The sequence below is a fragment of the Myxocyprinus asiaticus genome, chromosome 27, assembly GCF_019703515.2.
Source record: "Myxocyprinus asiaticus isolate MX2 ecotype Aquarium Trade chromosome 27, UBuf_Myxa_2, whole genome shotgun sequence".
Taxonomy (NCBI): Eukaryota; Metazoa; Chordata; class Actinopteri; order Cypriniformes; family Catostomidae; genus Myxocyprinus; species Myxocyprinus asiaticus.
This window is the reverse complement of record NC_059370.1, coordinates 15,834,662-15,855,916: the sequence shown is the minus strand read 5'-3', so window position 1 is coordinate 15,855,916 and position 21,255 is coordinate 15,834,662. Positions and strand designations below refer to the sequence as shown.

The window sequence follows — 21,255 nt, the reverse complement described above, 5'->3', positions numbered from 1 at the left end:
AAAAAATGTACCATAGTTTCTGCCAAAAAAACACTCAAATAAATATTTCTGTCTATTTTTAAGATTTACACATTTTAGTTGTAGGTATATGACAAATTTTCATTAAACTGAATTGAGTAGCTAATCTTTAAAGGTGCACTCAGTAACTTTTTGCTTGTGTCATCTTGGACTTCCAGTGACACCTAGTGGCACGGATGCAGCACCATTCAAACTCAATAGTTTTCAGTTACAGATGCCATTGTAGAAATTCACTATTCACAATCAGCCATGATTAATTTAATCCAAGAGTGAAAGTGTCCAATAACAAGATGGTTACTGAGATTGAGTAGTATACAGCTGGTCATGTGATTCTAAAATGGCAGCCCCCATGAGGGCGCCCCTGCCCCATGTAGAATAAAACAGCTTTTATAAGGTTACTGATATGACTAGAGTCCTCATCTCATGTGAGTGGTCAAGATTTTATTAATATATTTCAAAATTACATTTAAAATTTTTAATGGGGAAATAATTACTGAATTCAACTTTAAAGAATCTAGGCCACATTATTATGAATTAAGCATGATTTAAAGTATTTAATTAAACAAATACATTACATTTATGCTTAATTCATAATATTGTACATTATTTAAAATACTCAATTTAGTTTGATAAAAAAAAAAAGTCATACCTAACCGAAAAGCATAAATCTTTAAAACAGAGATTTTTTTTTTTTTTTGTATTTATTGTTACCAAAGTAAAAAACATGAATAATTAATAACTGAAGTTTGATTTCTTTTTTGTGACAGTGGTGTCTAATACCACATTATTGCCTTTACTTACCTTTTATACTAAAAATTACACTGTAAATATGCATTAACTGAAGTGAAAATGCTGTGAAATACAGCAGGTGAATGACGCGCTCCAGCTGGTTTGAGTTCAGTAGGGATTAAACTACAATTCCCATGATCCCCAGCGAGCTATTGCTTCACTAGTTTCGTACCCGAGTTGACTATTCTTCAAAATTCCGTCTCATGGACCTTTTTATAATTTAACATTACTCCTCCGCTGCTGAGATGGCGGAATCTGCGTCTTGTCCGGTGTTTCAGCTGGGAAAACCGCGCTATGACCAGGTAAAGAGTGCCGTGATGTTAAAGTGCATATCTTTGTCTGGGCATTTTTGATGGGCGTTGAAAAACAACAGATCTGTGCAGATATCTTTGCTTCAACACCATGCTGCGAAATTCACCCGTTTCTCGTGCTTTTCTCTTTGCATTGTGTGTCTTTTGTTCGGGGCTTCTTTGCAATATGTTGTGCGGATGCAGTTGTTTGCGATGCGCGAAACAGCGGCGATTTTTTTCAGAGGTAACACCGTTACATCAGAATATCCTAAAAACATGAGATGCACTGCAAGAGCACTTCTTTTAATATGCAAATGACGCAGGACATGAATAAACCAGGATTGTTTGAAAAGAGCCATGGGGAATACAAATTCATCACTTTTATTTCCATTAAGCGGGAGTGATTTCTCTGGACATGATCAAAGTTCATAATTGTTCACGAAAGCTTAGTGTTTTCTTTTCCTTCTTAAAAGCAAATATTGGTATAACTCCGTTATTTATCAGATAGGCCTACTCAAGTTTTACCATTTGAAATAGCGGCCACTTTCGCGTAACGAAAGCAAATAATTGTCTCATCAGTTGTTTAATCTGAGATGTCAAGCGCTCGTTTCGGTCAAATGAATGACCGTCTATTTAAATCCCGGTGCATCCATGGAAACGCCACGGTCATCCTAATTAACGCGCTCTGAAATCAGCACATGCGTGTCAGTCATCAGGATTTAAGGGGCAAGTTCGCTCTCGAAAGCCCTTTTGGCATTTAATCATCTACAGAATGTGAATTATTGATAGCTGTCATTTCACTATAGTTAAAACGGCACTTCTTCATATCAGCAATGTTTGTTCTAGAATCAGTTGTAATCAATCTATAAATAATCATATTACAAGTGAAAATGCTCGTTTTTGATATCTTCTGCACAATTACGTTCATGCTTGATACAAAAATGACGTCATTACTCGCGGAAATACCTTTTCTTGATATCAAAAATGTAATTACAACTTGTAAAAGTCGTAATTTGTGATATCTCCAACTGCATTTCCTCTAGTAGAAATTCACAATGATCTGTCATTCACTCCTGAGCAAAATGCAATTACAGATATCTATTATTTATTTCTTACTAATTGAAATTATTACTTACCAATTTCACAAATCAGCTATGTACTGTGCTTCTTACTAGTAAAACTTATAATTTTTTATATCAGAAATTACATTGATACTAGTGCAGATATCAATTTCTGATGTGAACAATTCAATTACAATTAGTAAAACTTTTGATATATTTTACATTTGGTTTTTACTAGTGGCTGTGTACATTTCCGATATCTCTGATAGACTTTTTTGTCTTTATTTTCTCTTCAATTTATTGATATCTGAAATCAATTTCCACATATGTGAAATATCAAATCTGACATGTTGAAATTAATTTATTTTTCATATAGTAGCAATTCAATTGTTGATATCAGGAATGCATATTTGTACTATAGTAATTATGTAATTATTGATATAAAAAATGATCATTTTTTACTAGTAAGAAGTACATAGCTGATATGTGAATTTGGAATTTCAATTAGTAAGAAATATAAGTAAGCAATAATATATCTGTAAATGCATTTTGAACAGAATTGAATGACAGATCATTGTGAAATTCTACTAGTGACAATGTAGTAACAGATATCAATAATTATGTTTCTTACTAGTTGAAATTCTATTCTTTAATATCAAGAATGGCTATTTCTTTAGTATTGACGGCAGTTTTATATAGAGGCCTGGATAGCTCAGCGAGTATTGATGCTGACTACCTCCCCTGGAGTCACGAGTTCGAATCTAGGGTGTGCTGAGTGACTCCAGCCAGGTCTCCTAAGCAACCAAATTGGCCTGGTTGCTAGGGAGGGTAGAGTCACATGGGGTAACCTCCTCATGGTCGCTGTAAAGTGGTTCTAGCTCTCGGTGGGGCGCGTGGTGAGTTGTGCGTGGATGCCGCAGAGAATAGCCTCCACACGCGCTATGTCTCCGCGGTAACGCGCTCAACAAGCCACATGATAAGATGCATGGATTGACGGTCTCAGACGTGGAGGCAACTGAGATTCGTCTTCCGCCACCCGGATTGAGGCGAGTCACTACACCACCACGAGGACTTAGGAATTGGGCATTCCAAATTGGAGAGAAAAGGGGAGAAAATCAACAACAAAAAAGTAATGATGCAAGTTTTGATATCAAGAATTAACATTTTCACAAGTTCAAACATAATTACTAAGCATCACTAGTAGTAATTCCATTGCTGATCTCAAGAATTAGCATTTTAACTAGTGAAAATTGCATTACAGATTTCTATAATTCATATCCTGCACAGGATTAAATGTCAAAAGGGCTTGCGATAACTTCGCACTGTTACCGCTATGCAATAATGAATACACTGCGGCTGAACTGAAGGTTGGGGGTAGAGGTCTGGACATAATAATTGTGTTCAGTAGAGGGCAGGGTAGTGGAGCATAAACTGCCTTCCTTTTGTTATTCTGCTTATCAAATCTGTTATCTATGTGTGTATACTATAGATTCATGGGTCTCAATACAGTTTTATGCAAACAAATCCTTCATCTGATTATCATACCATATGGCACTCAGTGAATAATTTGCTTTACACCGAGTCTACAGGGAAAACTACTTAGAGAGCATCAAACAAAAGAGCACTGCCCCACTGACAAGCCAGTCCAAGAAATACTGTTTTATTTCGCAATATATTCCGTCAGGTTTACAATGGGTCTACTACTCTTATTATTTATAGGGCACTCGCAGAATTTCTCTGCTGTAAATAGATTATATCAAAATCCAATTTGTTTTTATTTGTTGTTATGGAAAAATCCAGCTCAGGTGCATCTGAATAATGCAGATACTTGTCTTTTTTATTGCTGCTGTTTCTTGCTAAAATCAATGCAGCTGAAGGATATGGGTGTATGTTTTCCTCCAGCTCCATCTCTGCTAACTGTGCTACGAATTCTCTGGGGACAAGAAGCACATGCATAATTAACAAGTCTTCTCCAGCAGACATGCGCTCACATTGATGCAAGTGTCTGTAGCCCAAAAATAATGTTAGTAGCCAAGAGGAGTGAGATCAGCTGAATTTTTTTTGCACTCTTAGATATGTATTTTAAGATAAAAGGGATCTCAACTTCAAAGACCTGTGAGATGAGACACACAAGCCTTTTTTTTTTTTTTTTTTTTGCAGTATCTCTAGATAAATAATTGAGACAGTTGATTGATGTTTCCTTTTTCCACTGTGTTCTTTGCCAAATAAACCCTTGGCATGCCCCACCATTAGGCCTCTGAAACAGTTGGCTCTTAGACAACCACTTGCATTGCTGCCCAAAGAAGTGGGGTGCAGAGAGAGTGGGAATGTTGATGTAGGCAATCATCTTGCTGGTGCACTGTTGTGAAGCTTTGTACAGACTGTTTCTGCTGGAATTTAGTGCATGGTTGAGTTGTGCTGTCATTACAGCCCTTTAATATTTCAGTCAAACTAAAATTAGAACCCCTATTGATATTTGAAGACGCAAAGCAGAAAGTTTTAATCGTGTTTTGGTCTTTGTTGTCAACTGGTTATAATGTTTGCATCTCATCTTTATCTTCAGGCTGACAATGAAAGTTTGTGAAACTAATAAAAAGTTGTTCTCTCCCAGAGTGCATTTCTTGGCAGGTTCAGGCACTTCATTGACATCATTGATCCTTCAACTCTGTTTGTGACAAAGGTACAGAAATCTATTTTTATGAAGAATTAATATTAATTGTCAATTGATTAATATATGCTTCTCAGCTTGATAGTGGAAAATGTCAGGTTTTTAAGTCATATTTATATTGCATTTTTCTTTCTTTTTTTATAGAGTCGCTTAAAAGAATGTGTCAAACTCCTGGATGATTTCAAGCAAGGGAATCTTCCTCCAGGAGTAACAGATCACCAGGTGAAGTCTCTGGAAACATCAGAAGTTTAAGTAGATTTTATAAAGTGGTGTTATATAAAGGCTTGCATTCTGTGTTCTTCACCTCTGTTCAGCTCTGGGAGGCTCAGAAGGTGAAGCAGGTGAGAGTCTTTTGGTCATTGTTCACTGTCAGTTTTAAATTGTGGTTGAAGTTGAAGTGACTGACTCATCTCCTTTCAGGCCATCATTCATCCTGACACCGGTGAAAAAATCTTCATGCCTTTTCGCATGTCAGGTAAGAGTATAAGATATAAAAGCGTTTCTCCAGTGCCTTGCATTTCTTTTTTTCCAGTGTACAAGTTAGTTTTTAAGGGATAGTTCACTCAAAAATGAAAATTCCCTCATTATTTACTCACCCTCATGCCATCCCAGATGTGTGACTTACTTTCTCATGCAGAACACAAATAAAGGTTTTTAGAAGAATATTTCAGCTCTCTAGGTCCATACAATAAAAGTGAATGGTGAACAAAACTTTGATGCTCCAAAAAACACAAAGGCAGCATAAAAGGTGTTTAAATCCATGTCTTCAGAAGAGATATGATGGTTGTGGGTGAGAAACAGATCAATATTTACATTTTTTTTTTACTCTAAATCTCAATTTTCACTTCCACATTCCTCTTCTTTTGTTTTTTGGCGATTCGCATTTTTCGTGCATATCGCCACCTACTGGTCGGGTTTGGTCAAAGGTGGGGATTTATAGTTAAAAAAAGATCTATATTGATCTGTTTCTCACCCACATCTATCATATCGCTTCTGAAGACATGGATTTAACCACTTATATTACCTTTTTATGGATTACCTTTAATGCTGGCTTTATGTGCTTTTTGGGGATTCAAAGTTTTAGTCACCATTCACTTGCATTGTATGGACCTACAGAGCTGAAACCTTCTTCTAAAAATCTTCTTTTGTTTTCAGCAGAAGAAAGTAAGTCATACACATCTGGGATGGGCTGAGTAAATAATGAGGGAATTTTCCTTTTTGTGTGAACCTTTAATGAAATTATGAAGTTTAAATACTGTATATATGTAAAGACTGAGACTGAGGTTGAGAATATCAGTTGGACAGATTGTAAATGTTTAACAGTCACAGATGGTGCTGTGTTTGTGTCTGATAACTGTATGCTCAAGAGAAGTGTTGATTTATGCACGTGTGCAGCATTGCATATCATGGACACCATACTAACACACTGTTTAAAATGGAAACTTTATAAATATTCAAACAAAAACAAATGAACAGTAGACTGTCATAGAGGTTACATTTACTCTGCTGCATTCTAATGTGTTGTTGCTTTTTTCCTATTTTGTGTTTTTTGTGTTTCACAGGCTATGTGCCATTTGGAACACCAATCGTAAGTATTCTGTTTGTTTGTAAAATAACATCAAAGTGCAAATCAAAAGACCACACAGAGAGAGCACAAATGAGAGAGAGAAGCCTTGCCAATCATTATGCATATGCCAGTGCTGACACACACCAAACCCTCTAAGAGAGATGTTAAAATCTGTGTTGAATTTCTGTCGTGTGCAATAAACTTTTGTTTCTTTAGATAGGTGTAAATTATTAGCCAACACATTGATGGGAACCAAGTTCACAAGGTAAATTCTTATCAGAATGTATGATCCTTCACTGATTTTCTTGCAGGTTGTAGGTCTTCTCCTTCCAAACCAGACTTTGGCCTCCACTGTATTCTGGCAGGTATTTTCCTCCCATTATTTTAAGCAAGCATAAATGCAGCCAAGAGCACCACTGTAAACCAGCATGGCATCATCAGTATTTCAGTACTGAAATTATTTCAGTAATCAGATGGAAATGATTAATAAGTCAAAAGTAATTAGACTTAATTCATTTTATATATATATATATATATATATATATATATATTTTTTTTTTTTTTTTTTTACTGTAAAACAATTGAACACAGTAAAATCACACTGGCAAACATTCATGCAACTATACATTTTAACAGAAAAGTTGAACTGTGTTGTCTGGACAAGGGTATTTTTCACACATTTGAGGTTGGGGCAAGTTGTCGCATTTTTATTGGAGCAGGTTGCCACTGCCACTGCCACGTGATTTTAATAAAATAAAAAAAAGACATAAAATTAATAAATAAATAAAAATAATACATTATTAAATTAATAAAAAAGTAATAAATGAAAATATTTATTAATAACAATAAATGTCACCCAAAACAATGGTTTGATATTTTTGTATGTTACCTTTTAAATTTTTTGCTGTTTCATTAATTGTTTTAATTGCTTTTAATTATTTATTGTTTTATTGTTTGCATTTTGCTGAAAGCCTAAATACAGGTTCCATTGTGACAATGGTACCTGTTCCTGTAATATGACAACATGCCACTATTGGGCCATGTTGTCACAATAGGTATTTTTCCTGGGCAATAATGGTGAAACTGTTTGATATATTTTTTGTAGCCTTTCTGTAAACTTTAAGGTATGTCTACAAAACTAAACCGACACTAAGAAATACATTAAAAAGTGACAACTCGCCCGGTCTTCTTTATTCACTTTTTACCAGATGCTGACTTCACAAAAAAATTAGTGCAGTAGCTATTTGAAAAAAGGAATTTGTATTAACCAACCAACTAATCCAGAATTTCTCTCCAACAGTGGCTCAACCAGAGTCACAATGCTTGTGTGAACTACGCCAACCGTAATGCCACAAAGGTACGGTATGAAATGTTCTTTTAATTCAGGTCAGGCTTGTAAAGTTCAGCTACAGAGGTGCAGTTGCAGATGGTCGTTCAGTGGAGCGTTTCTTCGTCTCAGTTCCATTTCAGTGGTCATTATTGTGTCCTGAGGGCTGTCTGTCTGTTCTGCATCTGACTCTGTAGCTCACAGCTCCAGGGCAAGAGCCACTGTTTTTTGCATTGCATTGCATTGCAGAGTCTGTGATATGACTTCTGCTCTTGGATGTTGATCATTTCTTTTCAAATGTTATCTTTAGCCTACACCAACCTCAAAGTTTATTCAGGGATATCTGGGAGCTGTCTCCAGTGCTGTTTCAATTGCAGTAAGTGGATGATGTGCAAGATTTGTTTGAGCTTCACTTGGTGTTTGTTATTAATAGACTGAAATTGTCATGTAAATATTAAAGGAATAGCTCAAAAAGGAAAATCCCATCATCATTCACTCACCTTTATGTTGTTCCAAACCATATGTTTTTTCTTGAGTGGAACACAAAAGGAAATGTTAGGCAGAATGTTAGCCTCAGTCACCATTCACTTTCATTGCATTTTTTTTTTTCCATAGGCCTACATTGAAAGTGAAGTGAATGGTTTCATTTCACTTTTAAATGCCATTGATGTTCATTTATAAGATTCTGTCACTTTTGCTGTCTTCACTATTCGTGATAACACTCTTTCTGTGTTTAGGTGGGTCTGAATGTACTTATCCAGAAATCCAGCAAATTTAACCCCACCACCAGACTGTTAATACAAAGGTTCATCCCCTTCCCTGCTGTAGGTATGTCCTTAAACAGATACAGTATTTTGCTGACCTCAGCACAGAGGATTTCACCAAGGCGGTCCTCCAGTCTTCATTGTATGAAGCTCCCCCTGCTGTTAGTATATAGGCATGACTCATACAGTTTAATCTGGCACCACAAGTGCATTACAGATTCAACCTGGAGTTTTTGAAATAGCAGAAACATATCAAATAGAGATAATAGCATCCATGGTCATCTTAAATGTCTGTTTTTCTTCTCAGCAAGTGCGAACATCTGTAACGTGGCTCTGATGAGACACAATGAGCTGTCTGAGGGAATAGATGTGTTGGACAGCAACGGGAATGTGGTGGGATCTTCACGGATAGCTGCCAAACATGTGCGTGTGGTAGTTATACAGATGTGAATTGTTTTGGTGCTTTATTTTCAAATCAATTAATGTAATTTTAGTCAAGGCATTTAAAGGATTGTCCCGGGTTCAAAACAAGTTTTCCATAATCAGCAGCATTTGTGGCATAATGTTGAATACCACCAAAAAAACAACCAAAAAAATAGTCTCGTTCCTTGTTTATTTGAAAAAAAAGAAGAAGAAGCAAAAATTGCAGTTACATAAAGGCACTTACAATGGAGGTGAATGGGACCAGTCCATAAATATTATAATACACAGTGTTTTAAAAGTATAGCTACAAGGGGCCTGGGTAGCTCAGTGAGTATTGACGCTAACTACCACCCCTGGAGTCGTGAGTTTGAATCCAGGTTGTGCTGAGTGACTCCAGCCAGGTCTCCTAAGCAACCAAATTGGCCCGGTTGCTAGGGAGGGTAGAGTCACATGGGGTAACCTCCTCATGGTCGCGATTAGTGGTTCTCGGTCTCATTGGGGCACGTGGTAAGTTGTGCGTGGATCGTGGAAAGTAGCATGAGAGAATAGCATGAGTCTCCACATGCTGTGAGTCTCCGCAGTGTCATGCACAACGAGCCACGTGATAAGATGCACGGATTGACTGTCTCAGATATATAAAATCACTTACCTTATTTGTATAAAGTTATATCTAATATTACAACTTTATTCTCACGACGACATAACAACGGTAAACCCTGTTATCCTGTAAATGCCATAACATCCCTCATTTTATGACAATAAACATGTATATTGTTTACATCTTATGGCTATAATTTTCAAACAGTGTGTATTTGAACGTTTATGGTCTGGCCCCATTCACTTCCATTGTAAGTTTTATTTAAAAAATGAGCAAGGGGATGAAATGATTTTTGTGGTAATCAACATTACATTGAAAAAATATATAAATATATATAAGCCCATTTTTAAGATTTACACTTTTCAATTTCATGAAAAGATTTACACTTTTCAAATTGAATTGTGTAATTTTTAACTAAATTAAATTAATAAAAAAAATTACATTTTATTTTTCTAAAGATTATTTAACTTGTTGGAATTTTGTTATGAAATTAAAATGCTTAAATCTTTATTCTTATAATTCGTTTTTTACTTTATGCCAGTAAGGCTGTAAATTGAGCTTAACTTGTATTGAACCTGGAACATTTGTGTGAACGCCCCGTAATTCAGAATAACTCATTATTGTCCCAGATGTCAAAATACTGTATGTCACAATGTTTCACAAACTTTCAAGAAAATTCTTGTCATTTTTCTCGTTCTGCATTTTTCATCAGGCACTTATAGAGACGGCACTGACACGAGTGGCTCTACCGCTGCCAATCTTTGTCCTTCCACCAATCATAATGGCCTTCTTGGAAAAGTATGTTACATTTGCTTCAGCTGCCTTTAAATGCTCTGACAATGAAATGTCATTGCACATGACAATATATCCAAAGTTATTTTAGCTTCGGCTCAAACTCTTGCTATCTGCACCTTAGACCATGGTCAGGGTAGATGCCATATTTAATTTAATGTGAATGAAAACAAGGTTACGAGGGATAGCAGTAGTAGAGTAATAAAGTGTTTTGTCCACTGGACATATGTTGGAAAGACATATTTTCAGTGTTGTGTCAGCAGAACAATTGATATCAAGGTAAACATCCCATTGAATATCCAGTATGTCTCTCTCTCACAGCCTCATTTACTTTGAATTAAATTAAATATGGCATCTAGCCGACTAAGGTCCATTACTCTTTAACAGCTACAGAAATTCAATAATGAGAGTCTTCCTCTCCTCTCCCAGGCTTCCTCTGATGCAGGCCCATCGCAGGATGATGCTGCCTGTGCACAGTTTAGTGTGTCTGGCTATCTTTGGTCTGTCCTTGCCGCTGGCTATAAGCCTCTTCCCACAGATGTCAGAGGTACTGCAGCAATACCTGCCAGTACATCTGAGGAGATGGCTTTTATTCTCTCTCCAGCAAACACTTGCTGCAGCGGGTTTAATTTTGTCTGTCGACCTCTGTCATTAATCTTTGCGTGTGTTTGTGTGTGCGTGTATAGTACGTGTCATGAATTATAAATATTTTACCCGGGAATCGCTTGGTAATCATCTTTGCTCCTCACAGATCGAGGTATCTCACCTTGAGCCAGAAATTGCCATGGCAACAGATTGCAAGGTGCTGTCTTACAACAAGGGACTATGATGGAAGAGAGTGAGAAGCAGGGAGAGCGAAAGGGCGAAGAAGCAAAGGGGAAGTTCTCCTCAGTTTAATCTGCTGTCTAAGACTGCCAAGGTCATGTAGCACAAACAGTATTGAGGAGGGAAATACATTCTGAGCAATAGCAACCAGCTAACCCTTTCATAAACTGCTGCCATTTTGCAATTTTGGTAGAACTATTGATAAAGTAATAATTACAGTATTTAATATTGTACTGACAACAATGACAGGGAGGAAACAAGGCCAATACATGACTGTTAAATGATAATTAAAATTATAGTAAATAATGTTGAAAAGTACAGCTTTAAATTGTATTATTCTGTGGTTATTATATGGTCAGTGAATGCACTTTAATGAAAATGTAATCTTAATTAACCTGAAGTGTTTATTTGCATGACGTACTTAACATTTTCCGAACCACTGAAAGATTACTATTATTTTTTGTTTTTATGTGTACATGTACGAAGTTTAGGTCTTTTAAAACATGATTTTAAAACATAAGTATTAACATTTTAAAACTATTTATACTCCAAAATTAACATACAAATATATGTTTGAACATTTTACTATTTTTGAGGCTATGTGGTCTGTTTGAATATTGAAACTTTTATATCATTTGTTATTAACAATGAATTTAATAATGTAATTTTGATAAATGTTCTTTTTATTTGCTGTTTCCATGATTTTTGCCATATGAGTTTAATATATTTTATTTGCATTTAGTTGTAATACTTTTGTCAGAAGAAAAAAAATGCTAAAAGCTAAACATGATTAACACAGACATTATTTTGTATAACCTTTAATGAAAGGTGAAAACAGCTTACAAATAGGACATAATGGATACGAACAGCAGTACAAACACCAGCATCAACAATAATCACATTTTCAAACCAATAATAGACATATCTCTCTTAATTCCCTCCTGTTTCTCATTCAGAGGGTTCATAAGGGAGGAACAACCTTCTTAACCTTCCATCATGTTTTAACAGCTTCTCCCTGTCTCTGAGTTTCCATCACACACTTAAGCAGTGCTCAGTCCATTCAGAGTGGATTTTTTTTAACCAGGAGGCTGCATCAGCACAAACAGCTTCATGTAAAAAAAAAACCTTCATAGGATTAGAGAATGTCAGGCCTGAGTGATGTACCATTCATTACGCAAAAAGTCACGCTATTGCGTATGTGTTCACAGTATAAAAACAAGCATGGGTCTGACTTGAGCGTGTGCAACAGGCTAGTCTTTCCTTCCCATTTACTTAAAATTCACATTATGTGGTTAACATACAAAGTTAGTCAATATCTTGCAAAAGCAATGCATTTATAGCGCAAAACATATCATACTATATTTTGAGAATACTTTGACATTATCATATCATGTAAACTGTATTACTTCGAGAAGTCCAGTAGTGTTCGTTTTGCCAAATCATAAAACGGATGTGCGTGTAAGCTCAACAAGCTACATGACAAAACGTTTTCAGCAAGTGCATTTACAGTAACAAATGAGTAATACCCAGTCTGACTCCATTTACTAACTTGAGGTTATGCTTTGTTTAATGTGCATGAGAACTGTGAGGATTGTCGATTTGGCTTAAAGGTGCAGTAAGATTAAGAAACCCTTGTTATTAATGACACCTGTGGCCATTAAGTGAACTGCAGCCAGCTACCTGTTGCTCGTGCTCGCGCTCGTGCACACACTCCATAGGGACGCGAGAATCGGCCAAAACAATGACGTAACGTACAAAGAGACAACGTGATTCACCGACATCATGCTGACAGATTAGGTAGCATAATTAAAATTACACAGTTATGATTGTTTTACTACAAACTTTGAGACTGTATATTATATTTGACTCTCCAGTGCTGGAACAGGGCTAAAACAAAGTGTGGATATAGGTCTATGCGAGACTGTAGTGTGAATTAATCACTTTTCTTTGCATGATACATTGACTGCATTTATACGATAGCCTATGTCGGTGTTAGCTAGCTAGCCAGCTTTATCAATAGCTGTTAGCTAAATTTGGTGGATGATGACAATAGCTGTTTATAAAATAGACTGTACATTATAAATATGTTGACACAATTCAGTATTGATGTGATTCCATCACAACTGTCATTTTGATATATCGAGGCGCTGTTGTTTTATAATAATAGAATGTATATATTTTCTGTATAACCAAGTTAAGTTACACTAATGGATGGGTCTTTTTGCATTATCTTGAACACTGTCTAGCATTCATTTCATGTGTTATTGTAGTTTAGCTAAAATTACACAGATCAGTCCTCATGGCACTATATTTCACATGCTTTGCAGTTATGTAAGCTTGCCTGTCCAATAAGAAGAACACCAATTCAGGGTCGGTTTTGATCCCCAAAACCGAACGAAGGTCCCTCCAGGAATCAAATGCCCTGCCGATGTTCACTCTAGTTTTCGCTCGACCACGATCACATTCCCGCTTAGCCAGATGGGATTCAGTAAATAAATGGCTTTTGTTTGTTTTTTGGCTTACTTGGAGTTTGTGTAGGAGTCGGACGTTTGCTGGATGCCATCTCTAAGATAACATTACCTAGTGTTACAGTTTGTTGTTGCTGTTGAATAGCAGAAGAGAAGCTACTGTCTGAGGCAAGGCTCTCGGGAGCGCGCATAAACGTCACATCCTTTGGATTTTCCCGGCAAAACCGACCCACTCCCTTCACATGAAAATCAGTCTACAGGCTTTAATAGGCAACCTAAGAAGTCCGGGAAGGGCTCATTTTTTAAGTTGCTTTACAAGCCGTTCACACATTGGCAAAAAAAGGGCGAATTTTACATGAAAATTGTTACATAAGGCACCTTTAAATAAGAAGTTAATTCCCTTTTACACTGATCTTGAATTAGTCTCTCACTTTCTTCCTTCCTATAACAACATTATAATTGTGGATTATTTATATATATTTCTGAAATATCTCAAATACGTGTCTTTAAACTAAAAATGGATGGAAAGACACATCTTATTGGTGAAATTAAAAAAACAGGTGCATTGTGTGTCTTTTTCGTCATATTTATTTTCATTTTAAAGCAACATATTTTAAATTATATCCACTTTGTCAGCAATAGCGCATGAACGTGAATCCCGCGTTATCTGCCTTTGATCTCGTAGATGTCTGATCCAATAATAGACGTGAAAACTGTCCGACTCTCTTCCTCTGACTGCAGCCGTCTACTCTCGTCTACTTTCAAGGCGAGGCGTTTGATATCTCGAACAAGCCTAGTGTTTGAATGTTGCGTGGGAGTCTCGCGAGACTTTACCCAGTCCGACTGTTCCCTTTTCTAGAAACGACCACTTGCTCTGACTATTCGCGGTCACATGTGACGCACGCTCACGCGATCTGCACGTACTCCTCGACAGTACAGCAGTAATATATAATTGTATAGAATTCAATAATATTTGTGTGATATCATTTGCATATACAAAACTAAATTCAATCGGTAGTGGGTTTGAGGGAGTTGCCAAGACAAAAGATACTCCCAAACTAAACTGGGACATTCATCACATCAGTGAACATTAAACGTCACTCTGGTTGTTGTCAATAGAAATGTTTAACGTTATTTGACATTTATTATCAGACCAATACATAAATTCAACAGGTATTTCAGATTTTAAATGGTCAAATTGTACAAAAGGAAGGTTTGCAATTTATTTATACAAGTTATAATTATAATTTGTGTGTTTGTTCGCACTTTTGCCCAAAATACTAGATGGAAAGCTTTTTAAAACAATTAAGTCATATTTTAGAGTAATTTTACAATGACAGGATTGTTGATAATAAATAAATGTGGCATAAGTTTTTTTTTTTTTTTTTTTCATATAGTTCGATCACAGAATATAGAGATGCAAATGATCATCATGAAAAGTATATGTGATTTCTTTCTGAGAGAAAGTTGCGCTATTTAATGAATATTGCAGGTTCAATACAAGTTCAGCTCAGTCGGCAGCATTGTGGCATATTCATAAACAAACATCGAGGTTACATTGAGGCACTTACAATGGAAGTGAATGGGGCCAATTTTTAGAGGGTTTAAAAGCAGAAATGTGAAGCTTATAATTTTATTAAAGCACTTACATTAATTCTTCTGTTAAAACTTGTATAGTATTTGAGCAGTAAAGTTGTTTGAATCGTCGTTTTTACGGTCGTTCTTGGGTTTACGGCTTTATGTCGTCATGGCAACAAAATTGTACAGTTGTGCATAACCAGAGCCCTTCTATCAATGGGAGCCGTACACTGCCAAGGACACGAGGCCGTTCTGTTTGAATGGATGTCTATTGAGGAGATGCTTCAGTGTGCTGAATAAACTGCTTTTGTGGTGAAACAGCTCATCACTTAATGAATTGACCGCTTGTCCGCTAATCTTCAACACGTTTTACACTAAACAATCCTTTTTCAATTAACTATATTTTGGAATTTACTACGATACAATAGCTGTTTTAATAGAGAAGACAGGGACCATTTTGCGACAGGCAGGTGTCAGTTTACGGCTCTCCCCATTCATTTGTATGGTATCCGCAAACGGTGACTTACTGTCGTAACACGTTAGTGGACGTTACGCTCTCTGCAATAATAAGAACGCGGAAGTTGTGATTAAGTATAGAAGGTCTCTGGTATAACTTTACACAGAAAAGGTTAGTAAGTATTTGTATCTCACTAAAATCATGTTAAGACGCATATTGTTTACGTCTTGTGGCTATACTTTTGAAATCTGGAATATTAATGTTTATGGATTGGCCCCATTTACTTCCATCATATGTGCTTATACAGTAACTGCCATTTTACCTGTTTTTAAAGAAAAGGAGGGACAAGTCACGATTATTTTTGTGGCAACATTATGCCACAAATGCTGTCGATTGAACTGAACCAGTTTTCAACCTGGATTAGATGAAGTTTCTGTTTACAAACAAACGGGCTGGAGTCACTCAGCAATGCCCTGGATTCAAACTTGTGACTTCAGGGGTGGTAGTCAAAGTCTTTACTCGCTGAGCTACCCAGGCCCCCTTATATTTAATAAATATTAACCCTAACCATATAAATCTGGGGAGCATAGGACCCTGGGAACATAGGAATGACCCCCAACAGATTATTATTTATTGTATGTGGGTTAATAATTTAAGCAATAAAGACACATATTGCATTTCTAGTGGTAGTTTTTATATATCACATTTCTTAGGCTTTAGAAGTGTGTTAAACATGTGAGGATGTGTATTCATCAACCTGTTACATGTCCGACATGATCATACTGACTCATTGAACCAAGTTTAAACTTGTTTTGCTGATAATTCCCACATAATTTCTTCATTGTAAACCATAGATAAACCATTTATAATAACTATTAACATTAAAAGACATTATTACATTCTATAAAGCTTAAAAGATTATTAAAACTGCTGCACTGCCTATTTCCGCATTGAAATCTGCTGCTTGAAAGAACCCGGAAGCGCGGTTTCCTGCGGTGTGACGTCAGAGTCATTTCATCTATATTCCTGTAATAATCTACCGGTAGATGGCGACAGCGGCAAAACCAGATGTAACTCAGCAACCTCGAAGAAGAGTATCAAAGATTGATTTTCTTCAGCGTTCCAACAACATGTTCTTCATCAGAACTGCAACCATTTTAAAACTTTAAACTTAAACACGATGGACGAAAAGGTAAGAAAAATACCTGGCGCGTGTTATTTCATTGATGTGACGATGAGGTGACTTGCATGCTTCGATGGGCGTAGATCAATCCCCCTGGAAAGTTTTGACTAGCCATGACTAGCCACCTTTGCAGGCTCTCGTAAATTGTGTACATGTTTGCTTTGTATTACTTACCGTGAGGTTTTAAAATGGGTAACCTACTTAATTAATGAATTCTTGATAGCAGGGCTCACGACATTGGCTGTGTCTCAAAATTTAGTGTGCTGCCTGCATAATATTTATGCTAGACAGCTCTCAAAAATGCTGTCTAGCCCTGTGGCTCAATCAGCTCCCTATGTCATGAATCAGAATATAGTGAACACGAGTTTGGGCACTGATCCACTGAACATTGGGACACTTATAACTCAATCACCTGCAACACATTAACGAGCTCGCGCATTGTAGCGCAGCTGTTATTAATCAGCACTATCGCTGTATAAATGACACTAGCCGTGTCTCGTTTGGAAGGATGCGTCCTCCGGAGGTCGCATTTGTCGGCCGCATACGTCATCGAGGCTGTCTCGTTTCAGAAAAGCGAGTAGGACACTTCAAATGCAGCTTTCGAATGCGACCTGCTTTCATGGGAATTCGGAGGATGCATGAGGTGTATCCTTTGTGGGCACTCACAACCCACAATTCTTTGCTTCAACGGAAAGGTCTAAAATAAAAATTACGCCAATTTGCCCGTAAATACGATGTTCAAACACAAGGAATGTTAATTCCCAAGTTGAAGTACCTCAGTAGATGGGTGCAGAGTATATAATATGTATAGTTATATTAATATATAATTAAAATAAAGTATTAGACTAAAAGTATATTTGTAAAATCTATTTTCCAGAGGGACTTTGTTCCCTTCTCACACAAAGCGCTCGTGCTTGTTAAAGAGTGGCGTGTTGTCATAGCAACCATGTTACGTTCTGTTTCCGTTTGTCCTATGAAGGCCGTCTCGTTTAAACAAGACTTGTTTAAAGGAGGACACTCAGTATACTGCAGCCTTCGAAGGACGCGTCCTACCTAGCATGCAGCTTTCCAAACGAGACACAGCCAATCATTTTCGTTGAAGATATTCAAACGTACAGTGTAATTATAACAGATAAATGGCATAAAGACATAGAAATATATGTGTATTTTGAACCTTCTTTTAACAACTGAAATATTTAAAATATTGTTTAACTTTCATGGTAATTATGAATGAAATACATTACAAACAACATCTCTTTTTTTAGGGAAAATAATGCTTTTACTTCATAATTTTACACTTGTGCTCGTCTTCTAACCACTTGAGAGACTTCAGAAGAAACGACGACGTTTCCGGTAAGGGAACATGGTAAGCAACGATGCTCCCTGATTTTAACGGTGCATTGTGGGATTTTTTTAGGTAGCGAACGTTTCAGTGCACTGGAACGATTTTGCGATTGAGATAGCCCTCAAAATGGCAGACTCACTGATCAGTGCCCTTACTACTGAACTAAGGAACTGATTGAGATGCACCCTAGGTAGGCAGGACACTAGGTTTTAAGCATAACCAAATACTGAGCAGATACACTGATGCAGGGGCTGTAAATATGACTACTAGTGTTCATCATGTAGTGCTTTTGAATCTTAATCGCATAAAAATTGTTGTGATAGGCGTTAGATCCGACAGCAAGGGATGATGGCTCAGAGGCAGCAGAGGGCGCTTCATGCTTGGGTGCCACCGGAGGAGGATCCCGTTTGGATTTGCAGCTCCAGCAGGCCGTTCGGTTAAAGACGGAGGGCAACTCGTTCTACCGGGAGAAAAACATGCGCGCCGCTATTGGACGTTATCACCGCGCTTTGCTCATTCTCCGTGGCATGGACTCCGAAGTGAGCTCTGCTCTGCAAGGGTTTGGCGCTCAGGCACCTAAACTGAGTCCAGAGCAGGAGGACCTGCTGAGATCCACTCAAGTAGACTGCTATAACAATTTAGCAGGTTTGTAACCATCACAAAAAAAGTAATGTGATGGTATCAGATGGCACTACTTTTGCAATTTGATGCATAACAGGTAGAATTAAGAGAATACAATAGTACATGTATAAAAACATGTTACTACCATGGTACCATGTCCAAAAAACGTGATAGTATCATGGTACTTTTTTATGAATTTTGTGTCCACAAAAGCAGTGGTAGTTTGTAAGTGTGTGTCCATCTTTTTATTTATTATCATTTATAAGAGACAACTTTTCTGAACATTATAGTGTCCTGTGAGCTTTCTGTGATTTAATATAATCACACATGTAATGACTTTGCAAGAGTCCAGTTTAATCCGTTATAACCATGGACGGCTCACTGGCCAAGCAACAGCCAGTCACTTTATGATATTCTCATCTTTAATTCTTATATAGAGGGTTTATACAGTCTTAAAAACCAGGAAATATCATGGAATTTGACAGTTGTGATTTGGAGGCCTGGAAAGGTCATGGAATTAGTACTCTGCTCAAATATTTAATCTTCTAGATATTATGGTTTGTGAATGCTTTTGTAGAGTAAAACTTTAAGCTTCAATCTTGCTCTTAAGTATAGCAAGATAGCACACATACGTTTCCGAGAAGTCTGGTTGAGTTATTTTCATCTGGAAAGCATCACAATTTAATTAACATCTGTTAAACATCTTAAAAAAAAAAAAAAAAAAAAAAGGATCAGATTTACAAACAATCTAAATCATAAACATCTCAAAGACTGAATGTCTTATTGACATGCGAGAAATACTTATTAACATGTGTCTTATAGATGTATTGCAGAGGAGCAAATAATGTAAAAACAAAACAAAAAAGATGTAAACGCATGCATCAAATAGAGGTTTAGGTGATGTACGTGTGCTATCAGGGTATGTTTACATATTAATCCCATGGAATGCTACCTGACATACTGTACAAATGGAAATTAGATGCAGCAGTCTTTATAAAATGATTGTTGTGGTATCTTCCATTGAAAACCTCAAAGACTCAAATTGTGTCCTTACATGTACAACAGATCTGGAAAATGTTGTATTCTTTCTTCTCCTCTTTGCTTTGTTTCTGTGTTGTGCAGCATGTTTGCTCCAGCGAGAGGTGGTGGACTATGCTCGTGTGCTGGAGTACAGTCTGAAAGTGCTTAAGTGGAGGGCAGGTGACATTAAGGCCCTGTACAGAGCTGGAGTGGCTTCTTTAGAACTGGGTGATGCTCAGACTGCTCGACAGTACCTTATACAAGCCAGCAGAGGGACACCTAATGGTAAAAACCACACCATTCGTTCAGTAGTAGAATAGACATAATTCACAGCAGTCGTCTTTGATTTTTGATGGGAATGACAACGAGGCTATGAGGGACAGACGTACAGTCTCGTCAATGGGCTGGACTGCAGTTTAAATTGTTTTTGGATCATTCCGCGAAGAAAACACTGAAAAATATCTTTCTAAGAACATTTAGTAGACAAAAAAAAACTCAGATGTGATCGTGGAGCTTTATACATCTTTATAACATGCGTGCATTGAGAGATGGTAAGTCCATCCCTCACAGCTTCCTTTTCATTCTCGTTAAAAATCAAAGATGGCACTACTGTGACTAAGATCTATTGTCTAATTAATATGCTGCCAAGGAACATGGTACAGTCCTCACAAGGGATGCAGCATGTGTTGGATTTTGTTCCATTTACATAATGTGCAGTGTTTAGTTCTGTTGTGTGGAATAATCAATTTTTTTCAGAGTTGGTAGGAGCAAGTACCTGATATTGCAGCCTTCAGCTGAACTACTCAATTGTACGCATGATCTTCAAAGTCATGTTCAAAATTAAAATGCTTTGTTGATGGAGAAAAAATTAAGCATGTTTGTTTCATCCTGGATCCTATTCTCTGTTTCTCAGATGCCAATGTAAAGAAACAGCTGCTGCGAGTGGAGGAGAGACTCAGCAGAGACTATCAGAAAGAGAAGGCCCTCTACAAAGGCATGTTCAGTAAACAGAAACAAGGGGAAGAGCAGTTGGTAGAGGAGAAGACCCAGAAACCGGTCTAGATGGACTGATAGTATATATGACTTAGTAGGCACAGAAGTAAAAGTTTTATAAACTTAAAACGAGCTTCCATTTTACTGAAGGAAGTGGGCTCTTTGAAAGTTTTGCCTTGGGGTATGGAAAAATTTGCCACATACGGCATGTAGTGGGACTAAATGTCCCATGCCAGAACTGAATGTGCAGCTGAAATCTGGTGGAACATGGGAGCTTGAAAGAGAACTTTAATGCACTTAAAATGCATCTTAGTCCCTTGATTGGTATTGTATGACTAATCTGCTGTCAAGCTGTTTTGGTTTTGCATCCAGTTCCTTCCAGGTGTTTTTTTTACAGATTTTTTTCCATTGTACATCCTAATAAATATTTTTGAAAGAATTTATATGCATTTATGATTTGATTGGGGT

General features: G+C 37.0%; 2 protein-coding genes across 5 annotated transcripts; both read left to right on the top strand.

Annotated features, from left to right (window-relative positions):
* The first annotated feature begins 951 nt into the window (after nucleotides 1-951).
* LOC127418233 (sideroflexin-5-like) lies at nucleotides 952-11,817 on the top strand. Of its 2 annotated transcripts, XM_051658701.1 has the most exons (14): nucleotides 952-1,109; nucleotides 4,770-4,838; nucleotides 4,971-5,048; nucleotides 5,141-5,167; nucleotides 5,247-5,301; nucleotides 6,389-6,414; nucleotides 6,705-6,758; nucleotides 7,694-7,750; nucleotides 8,031-8,096; nucleotides 8,458-8,548; nucleotides 8,792-8,907; nucleotides 10,218-10,303; nucleotides 10,727-10,844; nucleotides 11,049-11,817. In XM_051658701.1, the coding sequence occupies exons 1-14, from the start codon at nucleotides 1,053-1,055 to the stop codon at nucleotides 11,124-11,126; spliced, it is 978 nt and encodes a 325-aa protein (XP_051514661.1). In that variant the 5' UTR covers nucleotides 952-1,052; the 3' UTR covers nucleotides 11,127-11,817. The 2 variants fall into 2 exon arrangements, with proteins under 2 accessions (XP_051514661.1, XP_051514663.1); XM_051658703.1 differs by lacking the exon at nucleotides 8,031-8,096.
* A 4,841-nt stretch (nucleotides 11,818-16,658) lies between these two features.
* Nucleotides 16,659-21,226, top strand: LOC127418024 (tetratricopeptide repeat protein 9C-like). Of its 3 annotated transcripts, none has more exons than XM_051658339.1 (5): nucleotides 16,659-16,817; nucleotides 18,477-18,798; nucleotides 19,897-20,079; nucleotides 20,551-20,603; nucleotides 20,708-20,856. In XM_051658339.1, exons 1-4 carry the CDS (start codon nucleotides 16,806-16,808, stop codon nucleotides 20,571-20,573), a joined length of 540 nt encoding a protein of 179 aa, XP_051514299.1. In that variant the 5' UTR covers nucleotides 16,659-16,805; the 3' UTR covers nucleotides 20,574-20,603; nucleotides 20,708-20,856. The 3 variants fall into 3 exon arrangements, with proteins under 3 accessions (XP_051514299.1, XP_051514297.1, XP_051514298.1); XM_051658338.1 differs by lacking the exon at nucleotides 20,551-20,603 and adding an exon at nucleotides 18,074-18,174 and having other exon boundaries at nucleotides 16,666-16,817; nucleotides 20,708-21,226; XM_051658337.1 differs by lacking the exon at nucleotides 20,551-20,603 and having other exon boundaries at nucleotides 20,708-21,226.
* The last annotated feature ends 29 nt before the right edge of the window (nucleotides 21,227-21,255 follow it).

Coding starts and splice junctions, on each gene's coding strand:
- LOC127418233 (XM_051658701.1), top strand. CDS start 1,053: ATGGCGGAATCTGCGTCTTGTCCGGTGTTTCAGCTGGGAAAACCGCGC. Junction 5,302..6,388: donor CATGCCTTTTCGCATGTCAG/GTAAGAGTATAA, acceptor TGTGTTTCACAG/GCTATGTGCCATTTGGAACA. Junction 7,751..8,030: donor CCAACCGTAATGCCACAAAG/GTACGGTATGAA, acceptor TGTTATCTTTAG/CCTACACCAACCTCAAAGTT.
- LOC127418024 (XM_051658337.1), top strand. Junction 18,799..19,896: donor CTGCTATAACAATTTAGCAG/GTTTGTAACCAT, acceptor TGTGTTGTGCAG/CATGTTTGCTCCAGCGAGAG. Junction 20,080..20,707: donor CAGCAGAGGGACACCTAATG/GTAAAAACCACA, acceptor TCTGTTTCTCAG/ATGCCAATGTAAAGAAACAG.